The 17,955-nt window shown below is 36.5% G+C and overlaps 1 protein-coding gene across 1 annotated transcript; it reads right to left on the bottom strand.

The window, feature by feature from the left end:
* Positions 1 to 12,488: 12,488 nt before the first annotated feature.
* Positions 12,489 to 16,416, bottom strand: LOC137246855 (uncharacterized). The gene is made up of 4 exons (XM_067777871.1): positions 16,317 to 16,416; positions 16,111 to 16,260; positions 15,853 to 16,026; positions 12,489 to 12,645 (listed from the first exon to the last, which is right to left on the bottom strand). The coding sequence occupies exons 1-4, from the start codon at positions 16,386 to 16,388 to the stop codon at positions 12,502 to 12,504; spliced, it is 540 nt and encodes a 179-aa protein (XP_067633972.1). The 5' UTR covers positions 16,389 to 16,416; the 3' UTR covers positions 12,489 to 12,501.
* Positions 16,417 to 17,955: the final 1,539 nt, after the last annotated feature.

Consider the following 17,955-nt stretch of genomic DNA (forward strand, 5'->3'; position numbering starts at 1 on the left):
TGCAGAGAAATGTAGATTCATATTTAACTGCTTCAATGATTTATAAAAATAAAATAACTATGAAACTGCTAATTTGTAATTTGAAAAAAAAAAATAAATTAATTAGATTAAAAAGGACTAAATTTTCTTCTATGCTCAACAGTTGCTAGGCTCCGAATTCGACCCTTAAAGACCGCAGACTTGGAAAATAATTGTGTATATCTCGACCGGGACTAGGCCGTTTTACTATCGATAACTAAAGTTTCCAGTTCCTTGTTCTAACGAAGAACTGGAACTTACTTGATAAATGTATGTGTTACGTAACCCTGCCTTACAAAAGTACATAATCCTGACACCATAAAAAGTCGACATACAATTATACACACTACAAAATCGCCACCATACATAAACCTCAGAAAAGCAATGGGCGCTTTCAGCGAATACCAATTTTATTGATACGTTGCAAACATGTCTCCATCTGTTGACTGATAGAAATTTTGGTTTTATGAACAGCAAGTTGAGCCAACAACAAAATAGTTTTTCTTAAATTTTAAGGAAAAGGATTTCTTAAATTATTTTTAACACTTAAGTATTATATAAAGAATAAAATTGTTCATAACCAACAGTTTAATTGCAAAGAACTGTCAAACAGCCAAATAAACAAGTTGAGTGGATGTAACGAAAAAGTTGTATACTCAGTAATTTGAAGAAATCCGAACCGTTGAGTTGGGGGAAAAAACTCAACGGTTCGTTCAAAAACGATTGATCAACAGATGTAAGCACCCAATGTTGAAAAGATAAAAACATCCGACATTGAATAAGAGAAATTGAAAGTCAAACGAACTAAAAGCCTCGTCACATACGCAGTTTTTTATATAGATGCGATTAACTCCAACTTATGTATTTTGAGTAGATTGCACATATTTTTATGGAGAACGGTACATGGAGCTATACTGCCGCCATGAAAAAGTAGCCAACTTGCAAATTTAGTTGGAAGCAAAGCATAAGAAGAATTTGAATTTGCTTTGGCTAAGGGTGCTGCACACTTTGCAAGTGAAATTACTTTTCCCACTCTTTGGTAACTTTAATAATAACATGTTCCAATTCATAAGATTGAATTAAATAAAACAAGTAAGGACGGGACTGTCTTCGGCTGTGCCGAAGACTTCATACCTTTCATGAAAGGGGCTGAACAATAATCTTATCGCGTTCGTAATCTCCAAATAATCGGACGTATAAGATAAGAAATATACAGGCAAAAAACACCCTTATCTGAACGATCGGTTGTATGCGATGTATATTATATATAGCTCCGATCGAAATGATTTTTTCATGAAATCTTCTTTGATATATTAGAATATATATCACCAAGTTTCACGTTTTTATATTGGAAACTAAGGGAGAAATGGCCAAAAATCTTTCTATCTAAACGATCGGTTTTATGGGATATATACTATATATAGCTCCGATCAAAGTGATTTTTTCTGGATATCTTCTATGATATATTAGAATATATATCACCGAGTTTCACGTTTATACTTTTTAAATTACGGCAGGAATGCCAAAATCGTTTATCTGAATGATCGGTTGTATGGGAGATATATGTTATACCTACCGGATCCGACAAATGTCTAATATAATACAAAAATACATCCTTGTGCCAAATTTCATTGAGATATCTCAAAATTTGAGGGACTAGTTTGCGTTCAAACAGACAGACGGACGGACAGACGGAAATGGCTATATCAACTCAGTTCGTTGTTGTTGTTGTTGTTGTAGCAATGCTTCGCCCCACCTAACAGCCGCGACCGATCACTAATTGTCATCAATATCCTCTAACGGGAGTCCAAGGAAACTAGCTGTTTCGACAGGGGTGGACCATAATGAAAGGGGTGTTAGAAGCGTCGGTTCCACATTACAATTAAAGAGATGGTTGGTGTCATGTGGGGACACATTGCATGCGGGGCATACATTTTGTATGTCGGGGTTGATTCTGGATATGTAAGATTTTAACCTATTACAGTATCCAGAACGAAGTTGAGCAAGAGTGACACGCGTTTCCCTGGGGAGTATGCGTTCCTCTTCCGCGAGTTTTGGATACTTTTCTTTAAGTACTGGATTCAACGGGCAATTCCCAGCATAAATGTCCGACGCCTGTTTATGGAGTTCACCAAGGACCTGCCTAGCTTTTTTCGCTTCATACGGCTGGGTTCTCAGGTGCCGTATTTCCTCAAAATGCTTACGGAGATGACTACTTAAGCCCCTAGGCGGTGCTGGTTCATCAATCAGATATCTGGTTTGTCGGGAACTTTGTTGGAACTGTTTGGTCAGCATCTCATTTCTCTCCCTGATTGGGAGTATTCTCGCCTCATTATGCAGATGGTGTTCTGGGGACATAAGAAGACAGCCCGTGGCAATTCTGAGAGCAGTATTTTGGCAGGCCTGTAGCTTCTTCCAGTGGGTAATTTTTAGGCTTGGCGATCATATGGGTGACGAGTAGCACGTAATCGGCTGGCTAATTGCTTTGTATGTAGTCATGAGCGTTTCTTTATCTTTTCCCCAGGTACTGCCAGCGAGGGATTTGAGGATTTTGTTACGGCTCTGAATTCTCGGAACAATTGCGGCTGCGTGCTCACCAAAATGTAGATCCTGATCAAACGTCACACCCAAGATTTTGGGGTGTAGGACAGTCGGTAGCGTAGTGCAATCGACGTGGATGTTCAAAATGGTCGACATTTGGGACGTCCATGTTGTAAATAAGGTCGCGGAAGATTTAGTCGGTGATAATGCCAGGTTTCGCGAGGCGAAAACACTGGAGAGATCAGGGAGGTAGCCGTTTATTTTATTGCATAGCTCATCGATCTTTGGGCCTGGGCCTGTGGCCATTATTGTGCAGTCGTCGGCGTAGGAAACGATTGTGACTCCTTCCGGTGGGGAAGGTAGCTTAATATGTAGAAATTAAACAAAAGTGGCGATAGGAGACCGCCCTGTGGCACCCCTTGTTTAATTCTCCTTGGTTTTGATGTTTCGTTTCTAAATTGCACCGATGCCTGCCGACCACCCAGATAATTTGCGGTCCACCTTTTAAGACATGGGGGAAGGGTAGACCCTTCCAGGTCTTGCAGTAACGAGCCATGGTTGACCGTATCAAAAACTTTTGATAGGTCTAGCGCTACGAGTACTGTTCTATGATGGGGGTATTGATTTAAACCGCAATTTATCTGGGTGCTAATGGCATTTAGCGCGGTGGTGGTGCTATGGAGTTTTCTGAAGCCATGCTGATGAGAGGCTAGCTGCCATTTTGCTTGGAAATAAGGGAGCAAAATGGCTTCAAGCGTCTTTGCTACTGGCTATAGGAGAGATATCGGACGATACGACTCTCCTATGTTAGCTGGTTTCCCAGGCTTTAGTAGCGGGACCACCTTGGCCATTTTCCATTTCTCGGGTATGACAAAGGTGGAAAGAGACAGGTTGAAGACATGCGCTAAATATTTGAAACCCTCTTTCCCTAGGCTTTTAAGCATCGGCATGGCTATCCCGTCTGGGCCCACTGCTTTGGATGGCTTAGCGCGACCAATGGTGTCCTCAACCTCTGTAGCGGTGATGGTGATTGGTGACGCGTGGAATTTGTGTTTATGTGCGTGTCTATTGGCTCTCCGTCTATCTTTGTCGACCGTAGGATGCATTATATATTGTCGGCAGAAAGCGCTCGCGCATTTTTTCGCATCCGACAGCACTTTGTCGCCAAAGGCGATGGAAACTTTGTCTTTGTGCTTAGTCGGATTAGATAGGGACTTTACGGTGGACCAAAGTTTACCCACACCGGTAGAGAGGTTACAACCTCTTAGGTGCTCCTCCCATTTCGCCCGCTTTTGTTCGTCCACAAGCAATCTGATGCGTTGGTTTATATCCCTTATTTGGGGGTCGCCTGGATCAAGCTGTCTTATAAGGACACGTTCTCTCGCTAAGTTTGCGGCCTCCGCCGGGAAGTGGGGCCGGATTTCGGGAATTCCCCCGGCGGGAATGAAACGTGCCGAGGCGGATTCAATGACCTTACGGAAGGCACGCTCCCCTTGGCGGGCATCAGTCGGGATAGGGAGGGCAGCAAAGCGGTTGTCTGTAAAAGATTTATATTCTTCCCACTTTCCTTTTTTGAAGTTTATGAAAGTGCGTTTTTCGGTGACGATGAAGTCGGCGGTACGCTCGAGCGAAATAAGTATAGGCAGGTGGTCGGATGCCAATGTTACCATCGGCTGCCAGTTGACGCAGTTTACGAGTTCTGCGCTCACGATTGAGATATCTTGCGAACTGTGACAGCTTCCTACCATACGTGTGGGGCGTCTCCGTTTATTGTGCAGAACGTCGTTTCTTCTATTTGATCCGCCAACATCTCACCCCTACTGTCCGCCCGCAAATTTGAATGCAATAGATCATGATGGGTATTGAAATCGCCTAAGATAATGCGATTGTTGCCAGTGAGTTAAGCCCTGATATTAGGGTGGTATCCACTGGGGCAACAGGTGGCAGGAGGGATGTAGATGTTGATGATTTCTAGGTTTGCATCGCCTGACCGGACAGATAGGCCTTGACGTTCTAAGACATTGTCCCTGCGGTCGATGCCAGGATCAAATATATAATATTGCACAGAGTGGTGTATGATAAACGCGAGGCCGCCTCCATTTCCGCTCTCGCGGTCTTTCCTGTGGACATTGTACCCAGAGCAGTTCTGCAATGCAGATCTTGCTGTGAGTTTAGTCTCTTGAATCGCAGCAATGCGGATGTTGTGCCGCTTCATGAAATCGACTATCTCCGTAATCTTCCCAGTTAGTCCATTACAGTTTAACTGCTGAATTCTGAAGTGCACAAGGGGGACGCCGCCACTCTGGGGGTAAGTGATGGCTGACTACGCCTGGGTTGTGGAAGGCCAGGACGCAATTGCTGTTCTGGCCCTGGGACTGGGTGTCCTTGGGCAAGCATTGGGGTACCCGGATGATTTGGGTTTGCGACCTGGCAACATGGCGCGATGAAACCCGTCGGGAAAAATCCCGAGTCGCTCCGGTACATAGAACCGACTGCCTTGGGAAGCGAACAAGTTCGTCGCCCTGATCAATTCGGTATACTTAATGGTGAGTCTATCTTCTATATTTCTCAACGTTACAAACATCGGACCAAAGTTAATATACCATTTCATGTTCATAAAAGGTATAAAAAAACAATTAAGGGTCTCTTAGTTCGGGTGTAACCGATTATTATCAGCTGGTAGCTTTCAGATCTGCCAGGTTAGCCTTTTCGAAGCTAGATTTAGCCTTTTTTTTGCCTTTAGCCTCGAAATTTTGTGTTTAGCTTCGTAACTTTTTTCTAGCCTTTTTTACTCCGAATGTATTTTTAAAAATTTCCAAAATAAAATAATTTCAATATTTCCTGTCATGATTCAATTACTAGAGGTTTGTTCTCCAATGATGACAGATCTTTGACACTCCCAAATTGAAAAATCTGGATGGGTTGCTTTTACGAAGTACGGAAAACGGGGAATAATTCAATCCCCTTCAGCGAAATTGTAGTAGACAAGTATCTTTGGTAGTATATTAGTAGTGATAATAAATTTATAAATGCCAAATGATTTTGGGGAAATAATTCATTTTGCTCTAAATATTTCGTGTTATGTTGGTTTGGTCCTTCTTTCAGAAATTGTTTGAAGAATGCCGTACGTTAGAATTTTATTCAAAAATGCACTATCTCAAAATTTGTTTCCAGAACTCGCTACATGAGCATAAGTTCAATGCATTTTGTCATAACAGGTAGTTAATGAAAAGTATTCTGAGATGAATCGTTCTTCAATCCAACTCTAATATAGGGCGATTTTGTGTCAAATCCTGAATTGGGAAAATTTTGAAAAATATTTTGAGATAGCATGATTTTGAACAGGCAGCCGACATTGGGTGATATGCTACTCAGTAGCGGCAATGAACTGACAAAAACAAAAATAAAAGCAAATGGCTTATTGTCTTAGAACTTTATACCTACCTTGACTTTGACAGAAGAGTTAAGCTTTTGTTCGGTCCTGCTACACAAGGAGTATTTACCTTTTTATTCTGAAATTTCGGAAAGCTCTTTTCCGCTAAGTATTCATGGAAGCGTTCCGGATATACCGTTAATTTAGAATATTCGGAATACGTCCATTTGATACTACCTCACGAGGTCCGAATATGCATAATATTCCAAATATAATCCGATTATCCAAATTCTAAAATGAAGACGAATGTTCCTAACATACGGAATTAATAGAACAGAAGGTCGACATTTAATAAACGCCAAAAAATATCGAGGGAAGTGTCAAAAGACGCGTATTGACCTCAATAACAATAATTCGAAGGCGGAAATTAAAATTTTAGCTCGTTCAAAAGATATTGACGAAAAACCGAAAAATGACCCCGGGTTGCGGCCTTCAGCCGAGCTTATAAAAAATTACCCTGGCCGGTCCACTAATGAGGTGGGATCAAAATAAATGCGTGCAATATGCCTTTGTGCACAAAATCTCTTTCAGTGCACAAAAACATTACAACAACCACATGAAAATTGCCAACTTCAACTGCAAATATCTCCGGACAGAGATACAATTTTTCTCTTTCGCCTTAGGATTATTGTTGTCGAGGTCACCTCTCTCGATATTTTTGGACGCGTATTAGCAGTAGACTCCTGTTCTAGACTTTTACCTGAATAAGTTAACATGCACAATGAGTACATTTCGTTATGGCATCTCCATTGTTTACTAATGACATTTTTACGTGAATCGATTTAATAGTCGAGGTTTTGACGTTGAGCGATGAATTTTGAATTAGTTTAGGTTTGTATATTCATAGGTATACGAAAGTGCACGATTCCTTGGTGTCCGTACTTTTCATAAAACCTATGTTCAGCCACACTAATAGATCATGGCATAGTTAATAAATTCATCATAAAATTAAAATAAATGTTGTAAGGAATTATGCAGTTAAGTACTTATCGGGTATTTGTAAACTAATTGCTTCCTATTTCTACTACTATTACTTTTCAAACATTCCCAAAGAAACAACATAGTTAACGGATGTCAATTCGATTTGGGAGCAAAATGGGTACAATTGTCAAAAAATGTGTCTGTCGAGCAAACCTCTTGTGATTGAATCATGATTTCCTGTGAACACCTAATACCTAATAATATGAGTTCTCTACAAAAGATTATTTCTTTTTCGTTGAAAATTTCAAAGCCAGATATATTTTCTTACTTTGAAAAAGGGAAGTATAGTTATTCTTCAAGTCAAATAGCATTAATAGAGCTGCAGTGGCGAAAACTTATAATTATACAATGGAAAAATGTACACTCCACCATGGAATTTTGGTCGGAAGTCCGAGGACATAAAAATGCATTAAACGAACCTCCTTTTTTAGAACTTGTCGAATTCATATTTAGTTTTTTAGTATTACCACTCAGTAACGCGGAGGTTGAAAGAGTTTTTAGTGGCATGAAAATTCTGAAAACTAAATTAAGGAACAAACTAAAAATTAAAATGCTTAATGCGCTGCTTAATACTGGATGCTCGTTAAAACGCTTATCTAAATGTTGTAATGACTTTGAAATCACCGATGATCTCATATCTTAATTCTCATGAAATTTTGTGAGCATATTGGGTAGGTCTGAGAATCGGCCAACGTCTACCTTTTTTTCGCTACGTGGCTAGGGTCTTGAGATCAAAACGTAGACCCGGGTACCCCTAGAATGTGTTTATACAATATGGATATAAATAAAAGCTGTTGATGAGTGCTATAGTACAGGATAATTTTCATACAACTGGAAGGATAGGGTCTCGAGATATAGCCCAAAACGTGGACCCGGATACACCTAGAATGTGTTTTTACATTATGGGTATCAAATTGAAGCTGTTGATGTATGCTTTAGTACAGAGTATATTTTACACCGCTGGGTGACCACGGTATCGAGATATAGGCCAAAACATGGACCCGGATACGCCTAGAATGTGTTTTTATATTATGGGTATCAAATTGATGCTGTTGATGTGTGCTATAATACAGAGTAAGTTTTACACCGCTGAGTGACTAGGGTCTCGGAATATAGGCCAAACATGGACCCGGATACCGCTAGAATGTGTGTGTATTATGCATATCAAATGAAAGCTGTTGCTTAGAGCTCTGAAGTTCATTGTGATATTCGATTTAGTCGCATCAACCTGGCAAAACTGATAAATATGCATGCGAAGCCGAAATAAAGACATGAATTAATAATACCCACACCCGGATACCGCTATAATGTGTGTGTATTATGGATATCAAATGAAAGCTGTTGCTTAGAGCTCTGAAGTTCATTGTGATTTTCGATTTAGTCGCATCAACCTGGCGAAACTGATAAATATGCATGCGAAGCCGAAATAAAGGCATGAATTAATAATACCCACATACTTATTTGCATACGTCCTATTCGATTTGCCTGAAATTTCGTATATAAATTTGCCGATATTAGTATATACGATGCTTTTTTCCGGGAAGTATAATAGAGACGGACTGGGACTGGGATTAGGACTAGGACTGGGATTAGGACTAGGACTGGGACTGAGACTGAGACTCGGAGTGGGACTGGGACTGAGACTCGGAATGGGACTGGAACAAAATACATACCACCCTCTGGGACTGGCAATAATAGATGAAGAAGAAGGAGAAAAACTTGAGAGAAGAGAAAAGAGAGAAGGAGACTGAGAAAGAGATATAATGATACGAAGATGGAGATGAAGCGAAAAAGATTAGTACAAAAGTGTAGAGGGGTAGGGCAGAGTTAGACGGAAAAAGCTTATTAAAATTTATGCAGATAGGCCAAATTTAGGGCAGAACAACATCTGCCGGGTCTGCTAGTTTTATATAAATAATTAGTTTGTAATATTTTTTTTTATGTATATACACATATGCAATCATTTAAAGTAATTCCTTGCGCTAGTCAAAGAAAATGTGCCTGATATGTTTTGAAACAGGAAGTTATGCTTAAGTTATGTTTATAAGTTTTTATTTACAAATGTGTAAACTAAAATATAAAAAAAATTTAATGAATTAACAAAAAAATGTCTGGCCTTTTTTTAGCTTCTTTTTTTTTCTAAATTTAGCCTTTTCTAACCTTTTTTTTGCCAATCTAGCTTCTTTTTTTTGCATCACCTGGCAACACTGGTAGCCTTTATGACAAAGGTCATTTAGCCACTTCGTTTAGTAACGTCGTAGCGTCAAGTTCGTTTTTCCCCACAACTCAACCGCGTGCTATAAAAGGACGCTATTCATGTGGTTGAGAATAAAATGGCGGATAGTGCGGGAATCGACATGACAAAAAATTTAATTGGAAACATTTGAAAAACTGAAAAATTTATCGTACTTGGAGTAAACCATTAAATCGGAATATATCTAAATATATAGTAGCCTCAATTACGCAGAAACCTACGCACATGATTCTGGCCTTAGTGTATTACCTGTGTGTTGGTGGAGCAACTGTACAGCAACCTAAAGACACAACTTCTGAAAGATTTCACAAAATAAGAATTAGTTATGGCGTTATAGCTTCTAAGTAAGCCGGGCCAAGGTAGTCTTTCATTCAAATAAATCAATGGAAGCAACTTAAAACTACAAACAAACAAACAAGGTCATTTAGCCTTAGTTTTTTGACAATAAATAAATAAATGCTAGACGCGATAACCTCCGAAGAGATCTTAAGCCGAGCTTCTCTTCCAATTTATGTCGTACTCCTTTTAAATTTTTCCTACAAATTGGCGGAACTGGACCTACATGTCATTTATGCCGACTTCGAACGGCATCTGCAAGGCAGGTGAGTTTTCATCGAGAAGCTTTTCGTGGCAGAAATACACTCGTGCTTGCCAAATCACTGCCGAGGGGCGATCCCGCTTAGAAAAACTTCTTTCTAATTGAATGAACTTGTTTCTAAAATTCTGATATTGCTTTGCCCGGGGCGTGAACTTCGGTGTGGTAGGCAGAGCACGCTACCACCACACCACGGCGGTCGCCATTTTCACGTATAATTATTATTTCTAAGTTCTTGTTGTAAAGGTGTTTAAAACAAATAGAGCATTGGTCTAACGTTATTTTTCGCAAAGATATTGTCGAATATTTTCGGCTCCGGATCTTCTCATGTGCTAAGGAGAGCGTCTATTCTCTAAGGCGCTCAGCTGCTCTTCTCAGTACTCTATTAACAATATTATGGGGATTTCTGTTGTCGGATGATGTATGCAGGCACATAATCCACCTCATCGCAATAGGCGGTTTGAGAGGCATGGTCTGGAAATGTCGTTTGTGTTTTGGCTAGTTATTTATAAACTTTGTTGCTTTAGGAGTGGATGGTATACCCTTCTAGAAATTTTATATTCAAGTTTATTTCTTATTTTAATACAATATCAGTATTTCCTCTATTAGCAAAATTTAGCAAAATTAGCAAAATATATTTGTGAAACATATTCTACGGTTACTACATTTTCTGTACTCAAACCCATGTATATTTCAATTTGAAAGTTTTGTAACCTTTTTCAATGCTTTAAATATAAATTTTATGTTTAACTTTTGGCGCTAAATGCAAGATGAGATCGAAATGATATGACTGGTGTACGTACTGCGTTCTTTTAGTGTTGTATATTAGCCCTAGAAAAGGTTGAGTATTTTCTACCTACTACGTTTCCTAGAGTGAGATAATTGCCCTAATATTTTACATATCGAACTTTCTTCATATTTTTGTATCGTATTTTAGTGCCATTTAAAAAACGGGATAACCCTCTCCTTCTAAAACGCAACCATAAGTGCGGAGTGTCACATTTCTGAAAGAAGCTACCTCCGAAACTTCTTGTAATTGAGTCATGGGTCCTTTTAATTATCTTTTATATAAAAGTAAGCGTGATCCTTAGCTAATTTCGTCTATTTGTAGGCGAACTATTCTGGGTTATGAGAAAAATTTGTGTTATGAATTTAGGCATTTACTTTCTTGTTGATTTTTCCGACAAGGTAAGAGTTAGAATTGGTTTGAAACGATTTCAAACAGAATGGAATTGAACACTAAAGATTGCACAATGCCGAAACCGGTTTATCTCCAAACTAATTCCTTTTGGATTTTGAACCCGTGAAACGTTAAACAAAAAGTTGTGGCACCTTTTCTCTTTATTTTACAATTCATATGTATTGACACTTAAAAGAGTTTCCATGTTTCCTTTCCCCTGTGCGGTAAACTAACTTCCTTCAGATATATAATCCATATATCCAGTAGCCAATACACAATTCACATCACGATCGCTAGTAAATTCACAATGGTTGATTACGAAACTAACAAACTATTTGAATTTAAGCAATTTGGTGAACTTACGCATTTTATCTATATAAATAATTAATTCGGAACAAGTGGTTATTATTTTATAATTACAAAGAGAAAAAACTTTGAAATTTATTATATCATGATATGCCTAAAAAAAATGTATAATTGCTCATAAAACTGATTTTTGATGAGTCGTTGTACTACATCCCACATCAAAATTATTGCGACCATCCGTTCTTTATTTTACAGGAACGTCCTTACGTTTACGTTTCGGTCATCTTAATATATTAATATTTATTTGGTATGTGTTTGACTGCCTCATTATTTGAGAAACATTTATTTCCGGAAAGTGGACCAAGTGGACATTCGGTACAGAACAAACTTTGAACAAACACACAAAATTTCATCAAAATCGGCTCAGTCGTTTAATTAGGAAAAGTTCAGTCACAAACACGCGTGCAGAAGAAATATATATTCCTATTAAGATTTGTATTTATTTTTACAACTTTCATTTAATGCTGCAATAAATAGTTATTAGGCAAACAGCACTTCAGTCGAAACTATTCGTGATTTAATTAAACGCAGCGATTGTTTCAGAACGACCTGCAACTGAATTAGTTGATAATGCACTCTGAAGGTCCGCAAAAATGGTAAATGCCATTTTATAGGGCATCACAATATTAAAAATGTCAGCTGAAAGCACAGGTACGGGACAGATTTACAAGTAGTACAGTTTCTTAGTTCTGTGTTAGTCTTAAACTAGTACGATCCGCTATATATATTAAATAAAAAAGAGCACTCTTCACGTACTTTTTTATCATTAGATATAGTACACAACTGGAAACTCTTAATCATTGTTTTTTGTAGAACTGCCTTATTGGTAGATTTCGCAGCAAACTGTTACATCTAGCAGAATAAAATTACCTATTGCAGGATAATTTTGAAGAATGTCCTACCTCGGTATTTTTTTTTTTAATTAAAATTAGTTCTGTACATTTGTTTAATAAGTTTTTAAAGTTATTTCGAAATTTATACTCATATTCTGGCGCTCGGTGACTGACAATTGTTACAGTTTTGGTTTCCTTGTAACACTATAAATTATAAGAACAATTGGAGTTTTTTATAACCACCGTTAATCACTTCGAACCGGCATACACGTATTTATTTAAATTTTCACTATATATATTTTAATCGAATGCTTCAATAAATAAATTGGCGTCAATTTGCCGCACACCATTCAATTCCCACTGTGTATATATGCCATACGATCCAACGGGTATCGGAAAAGTTGCTTTGTTATTTATGGTATAATGATCAATATATACATCGTGCTAAGCAAAAAATAAAAAATAAATATAGCTCCGATATGTATCTACATTAGAGCGGGTCAAATTATTTGCCTATCAGGAGTATAGCAAAAACGTAATCTACAGATGATTCTAAGTCCGATTTCGAGGTCCCCACTTTTGAAAAATAGATATTTTGCATTTCAATGTGGGGTTTGGCGAACAAATCTTCATAGCTTCTGATAGAATTATAGGAACGTTTTTTTCTTTACAGCTAAAATAAGTTCAGAATATTTCCAACAACTTTCATTCAGACAGTTTTTCTTTTTATACCTTTCATGAAAATGAAATGGTATATTAATTTCGTCACGAAACCGAAAATTGTAAGTCCTTAAAGGAAAATAGATAGACCCACCATTAAGTATACCGAAATAATCAGGTTGAAGAGCTGAGTTGATTTAGCCATGTCCGTCTGTCCGTCTGTCTGTTTGTATGCAAACTAGTCCCTCAATTTTTGAGATATCTTGATAAAATTTGGTGAGCAGGTGTATTTGGGTGTCCGATTAGACACTTGTCGGAACCGACCGGATCGGACCACTATAGCATATATCCTCCATACAACCGATTTTTCAGAAAAAGAGGATTTTTGTAATATCTTACCCAATTTAACAGATTGAAGCTTCAAACTTCACCATATACTTTCGTATATTGCACATATTGTTGCCTGAAAAAATGTATGAGATCGGTCGTATATATAGTATATATCCCCCACAACCGATTGTTCAGATAAGGAACTTTTCGTAATTACTGCCCTATTTTAAAAGCTAGAGGCTTCAAATTTCAGCGAATGCTTACGTATATAGCATATATTGTTGTCTGAAAAAATCATAAAGATCGGTGGTATATATAGTATATATATGGTGGTATATATAGTATATATATATAGTATATATATATATATTTTCGCAAATTTTAGCCCCATTTTAACAGCTAGAAGCTTCAAATTTCACCGAATATTTACTTATATAGCATATATTTTGTCTGAAAAAATCATAGAGATCGGTTGTATATATAGTATATATCTCATACAACCGATTGTTCAGATAAGAAACTTTTCGCAATTTCTACCCCATTTTAACAGCTATAAGCTTCAAATTTCACCGATTGCTTACGTATATAGCATATATTGTTGTCTGAAAAAATCATAGCGATCGGTTGTATATATAGTATATATCTCATACAACCGATTGTTCAGATAAGAAACTTTTCGCAATTTCTACCCCATTTTAACAGCTTTAAGCTTCAAATTTCACTGATTGCTTACGTATATAGCATATATTGTTGTCTGAAAAAATCATAGAGATCGGTTGTATATATAGTATATATCTCATACAACCGATTGTTCAGATAAGAAACTTTTCGTAATTTCTACCCCATTTTAACAGCTAGAAGCTTCAAATTTCACCAACTGCTTACGTGTATAGCATATATTGATGTCTGAAAAAATCATTGAGATCGGTGGTATACATAGTATATGTCTCATACAACCGATTGTTCAGATAAGAAACTTTGCGCAATTTCTGCCCCGTTTTAACAGTTAGAAGCTTCAAATTTCACAAAATGCATTCGTATATAGCATATATTGTTGTCTGAAAAAATCATAGAGATCGGTGGTATATATATTATATACTTCATATAAACTGTCATATTGACCCCTTTTTTACGGCTAGAAGCTTCAAGATTCATCAAATTTCATCAAATAGTTACGCTTACGTCATATATTTTTGAAATACGTGATTCGTAGCTATAGTTTTTACATGCAGACCACAAAAAACGTGAAGCTTTGCATCCTCACACAGATTACCTACCTATTTTTTATTTTATATTTATCTTAAAAATCGTTTAGATATGTTCAAATTTCACCAAATGCTTACGTGTATAGCATATATTGTTGTCTGAGAAAATCATAGATACCGGTGGTATATATAGTATATATCCCACACAACCGATTGTTCAGATAAGAAACTTTGCGCAATTTCTTCCCCATTTTAACAGTTATAAGCTTCAAATTTCACCGATTGCTTACGTATATAGTATGTATTGTTGTGTCAAAAAATCATAGAGATCGGTGATATATATAATATATATATGATGGTATATATAGTATATATATATAGTATATATATATTTTTTTACGATTTCGGCCCGATTTTAACAGCTAGAATCTTCAAATTTCACCAACTGCTTACGTGTATAGCATATATTGATGTCTGAAAAAATCATAGAGATCGGTCGTATATATATTATATACTTCATATAAACTGTCATTTTGACCCCTTTTTTACGGCTAGAATCTTCAAAATTCATCAAATTTCATCAAATAGTTACGTTTTCGTCATATATTTTTGAAATACGTGATTCGTAGTCATAGTTTTTACACGCAGACCACAAAAAAGCAGAAACTTTGCATCCTCACACAAAGTACCTACCTGTTTTTTATTTTATATTTATCTTAAAAATCTGTAAGGTATGCAGATCTGTTCACTATATATTTCGTATCTTATACATCCGATTATTCGGAAATTACGAACGGGATAAGATTATTGTTCAGCCCCATTCATGAAAGGTATGAAGTCTTCGGCACAGCCGAAGACAGTCCCGTTCTTACTTGTTTTGAATTCGTTTTAGTAGAAAAAAATGTTTGCTTATTACTTGAAAATATAGGTTTTTTTTGAAAATTTTTCTACTAAAACGAATTAAAAAAAGAAAAACTGTCTGAATGAACGTTGTTGAAAATGTTCTGAACTTATTTTAGCTGTAAAGAAAAAAAAATGTCCATAAGAAATTTGTTAAAAATGATAATATAGTAGTTAAAAGTTAATTTTAGGCTAATTTCTCATAATTTAAGCCTGATATCTCTACTAAAATTCAGAAACATTATAGATATTAATACAGGTTCTGAAATGTTCGTAAAATAACTTTAAAGTAAGCCCAATATAATATTTTTCCTATAATTCTATCAGAAGCTATGAAGATTTTTTGGCCAAACACTACATTCAAATGCAAAATATCTATTTTGCAAAAGTGGGAACCTCAAAATCGGGCATAGAACTATGGTGTCTTCAGCAACTTTTCTTAGAATCATCTGTAGATTACGTTTTTGCTATACTCCTGATGGGAAAAAATCCATCCATACAATTCGACCCGCTCTAATGTACATATATTGAATAATCCGTAATAATTTCTTCTTACATCGTAAGGACATGTGTGATTCATGTTACTATGCGTTTTTATACCCAAAAAATTGTAAAATAATTCAGCCAATAGATTTCGACGTTTGTTACGAAAAAATGCACATCCATCAATGTGATATTCTAAAATTGAACGATTTTGTTGATCATTGCGCCGTTTTAGAAACAGTGACACCTGCGAAATATAAATATTAATTGTACATACTAAAGTGAAAATGAACTGACATTTTAAGTATATAAACCTTTATAACATACAAACCTTCACTTTTGTTACAATCACTTGTGATAACTTTAAATGAACTGAGAGCTCACTTACATACCTTTTGATAGGCTTCAGCTCACAAGTTTTAAATTTATAAGTGCTCTCATTTCGCGAAATACAGCTTATACCTTTTAATTTAAAATATTTCTAAAAAAAAATAAGAGTGAGTTGAGATTTTTAAGATATTTTCATTAAACTCTTACGTTTTCCACATGTCCAATCAAAAGTGCTAATGCAAAAACACGAAAACAGTTCACGTGCGTTAAGATCCACATTGTCCATACATTTGAGCGGGACTGAAAATTTTGTGTTCATTGCCTTCTATGATTTTTACTATGTACATATGTAGACACTTATTTCCCAATAAATTGTTAGCTAAATACTTTTACATAATTAAGTCAATGATTTTCTTTTTTTGGCCGTTGGTATATACTGTTGTTGTTATTGTTGAGCTCAAGGCCGGATTAAATAAATTTATGAATATATGTTTGTTATAAATACGTATTGTTTTTTGCAGTCCTGATGATGACTTCAGTCTGAGGTCGAAATATTGACATTAAATTAAATTAAAACAAAATAAAAGTGTTTTATTTAATCCGGCCTTCAGCTCAACAATAACAAAAACAACAAAATTTAGTCAAAATTAAATTGATGTTAGGCAATTAACAACACTTTTTTTAACATTTGTTATTTTATGATTATTAAGTATGTAAATATACGAATTTTTCCACATTCAATAAGTACCCTCTCCATCTTCTTTCGGGTTTCAGATACGATCACATCCCGAAAATTTATAATATTGACAAGTCCAGGCCATACATAATCCCGACATGAAAAAATCAGGGCATAACATCCTGATGTAATATGAACAGTTGTTAAACATTTTGCTCGAATTTTCTCGGATTTCGCTACATCGACTGCAAAATTCGAAAACGGTCTATCTAAAAAATTATTGAAAAATTTCCTGTTTTAGAATTTCTTGAAGAGCGTTCCACCTTAAAATGTTGCCCATAAACACCCAATATCAGAATTCATTCCAGAAACACCCAATCTGAGCATAAATTCAATACATTTCGAGGTGAGTTTTATTTAAAAAAAATCTAAGGGAGGGTGTTTAGAAAATGCCTCTGAAATAGGGCGTTTTCGAGCAGGCTGCCAAGAGATGGTGGTTATTTGTTTTATCGGAATTTCTAAAAGTCAAAAGTTTGATGTGCCCGCATTGAAATTATTTGTAAAGGACGTTCAATCTTTTAAGGAAGCACACCGAAACAACTCGTTTTGATTGCGACTAGCGTGTCAGTTCCAGTTTTGGCTAGTTTGGTCTGGGTTCAGCTCAGATTTGTTTTTTGGTTTCAGTTTTAGTTTGTTCTCAGATTTTATTCCTGTTCAGGCATAGGTTTTGTTATGGATTGCGATATTGTTTCTCGTTTTGGTTTAGTTTTCGGTTTATTATGGTTTTTGCTTCTGTTTCGGTTCCAGTTGTGGGTTGTGCTCCTGCTTCCGTTGCGATTGTGGGTTGTGTTCCTCTTTCGGCTCTGATATTGGTTCCTGTTTCGATTCCGGTTGTGAATTTAGTTCGTGATTCATTTCCGATTTTTTGTTTTGGTTACTGTTTCGGCTCCGATTTTGACTTCAATTTCGGTTTTGTTTTATGTTGCTGTTTCGGTTCCAATTTTGGTTGCTAAGCATTTCGATTCCGACTGTGGCTTTTGGAAACATGGGATCTAGTAAACTAAGCAAAGATCATATACATAGTTTGTCATTAAACTGGCTTTTTTATACGCCGTTTTCGTCACGGGAGAATTTTTCTTGTGAGACTTATGGAGCACCATTTTTCTGAGA

The sequence above is a fragment of the Eurosta solidaginis genome, chromosome 3 (assembly GCF_040869045.1).
Source record: "Eurosta solidaginis isolate ZX-2024a chromosome 3, ASM4086904v1, whole genome shotgun sequence".
Taxonomy (NCBI): Eukaryota; Metazoa; Arthropoda; class Insecta; order Diptera; family Tephritidae; genus Eurosta; species Eurosta solidaginis.

Bases quoted from the DNA above. Each gene is read 5' to 3' on its own strand.
- LOC137246855 (XM_067777871.1), bottom strand. From the start codon at position 16,388: ATGTGGATCTTAACGCACGTGAACTGTTTTCGTGTTTTTGCATTAGCA. The intron at 16,261-16,316 runs GTAAGAGTTTAA...ATTTTTTTTTAG, and splicing joins TGATTGGACATGTGGAAAAC to AAATATTTTAAATTAAAAGG. The intron at 12,646-15,852 runs GTAAGAAGAAAT...TTTTTTGCTTAG, and splicing joins ATCACACATGTCCTTACGAT to CACGATGTATATATTGATCA.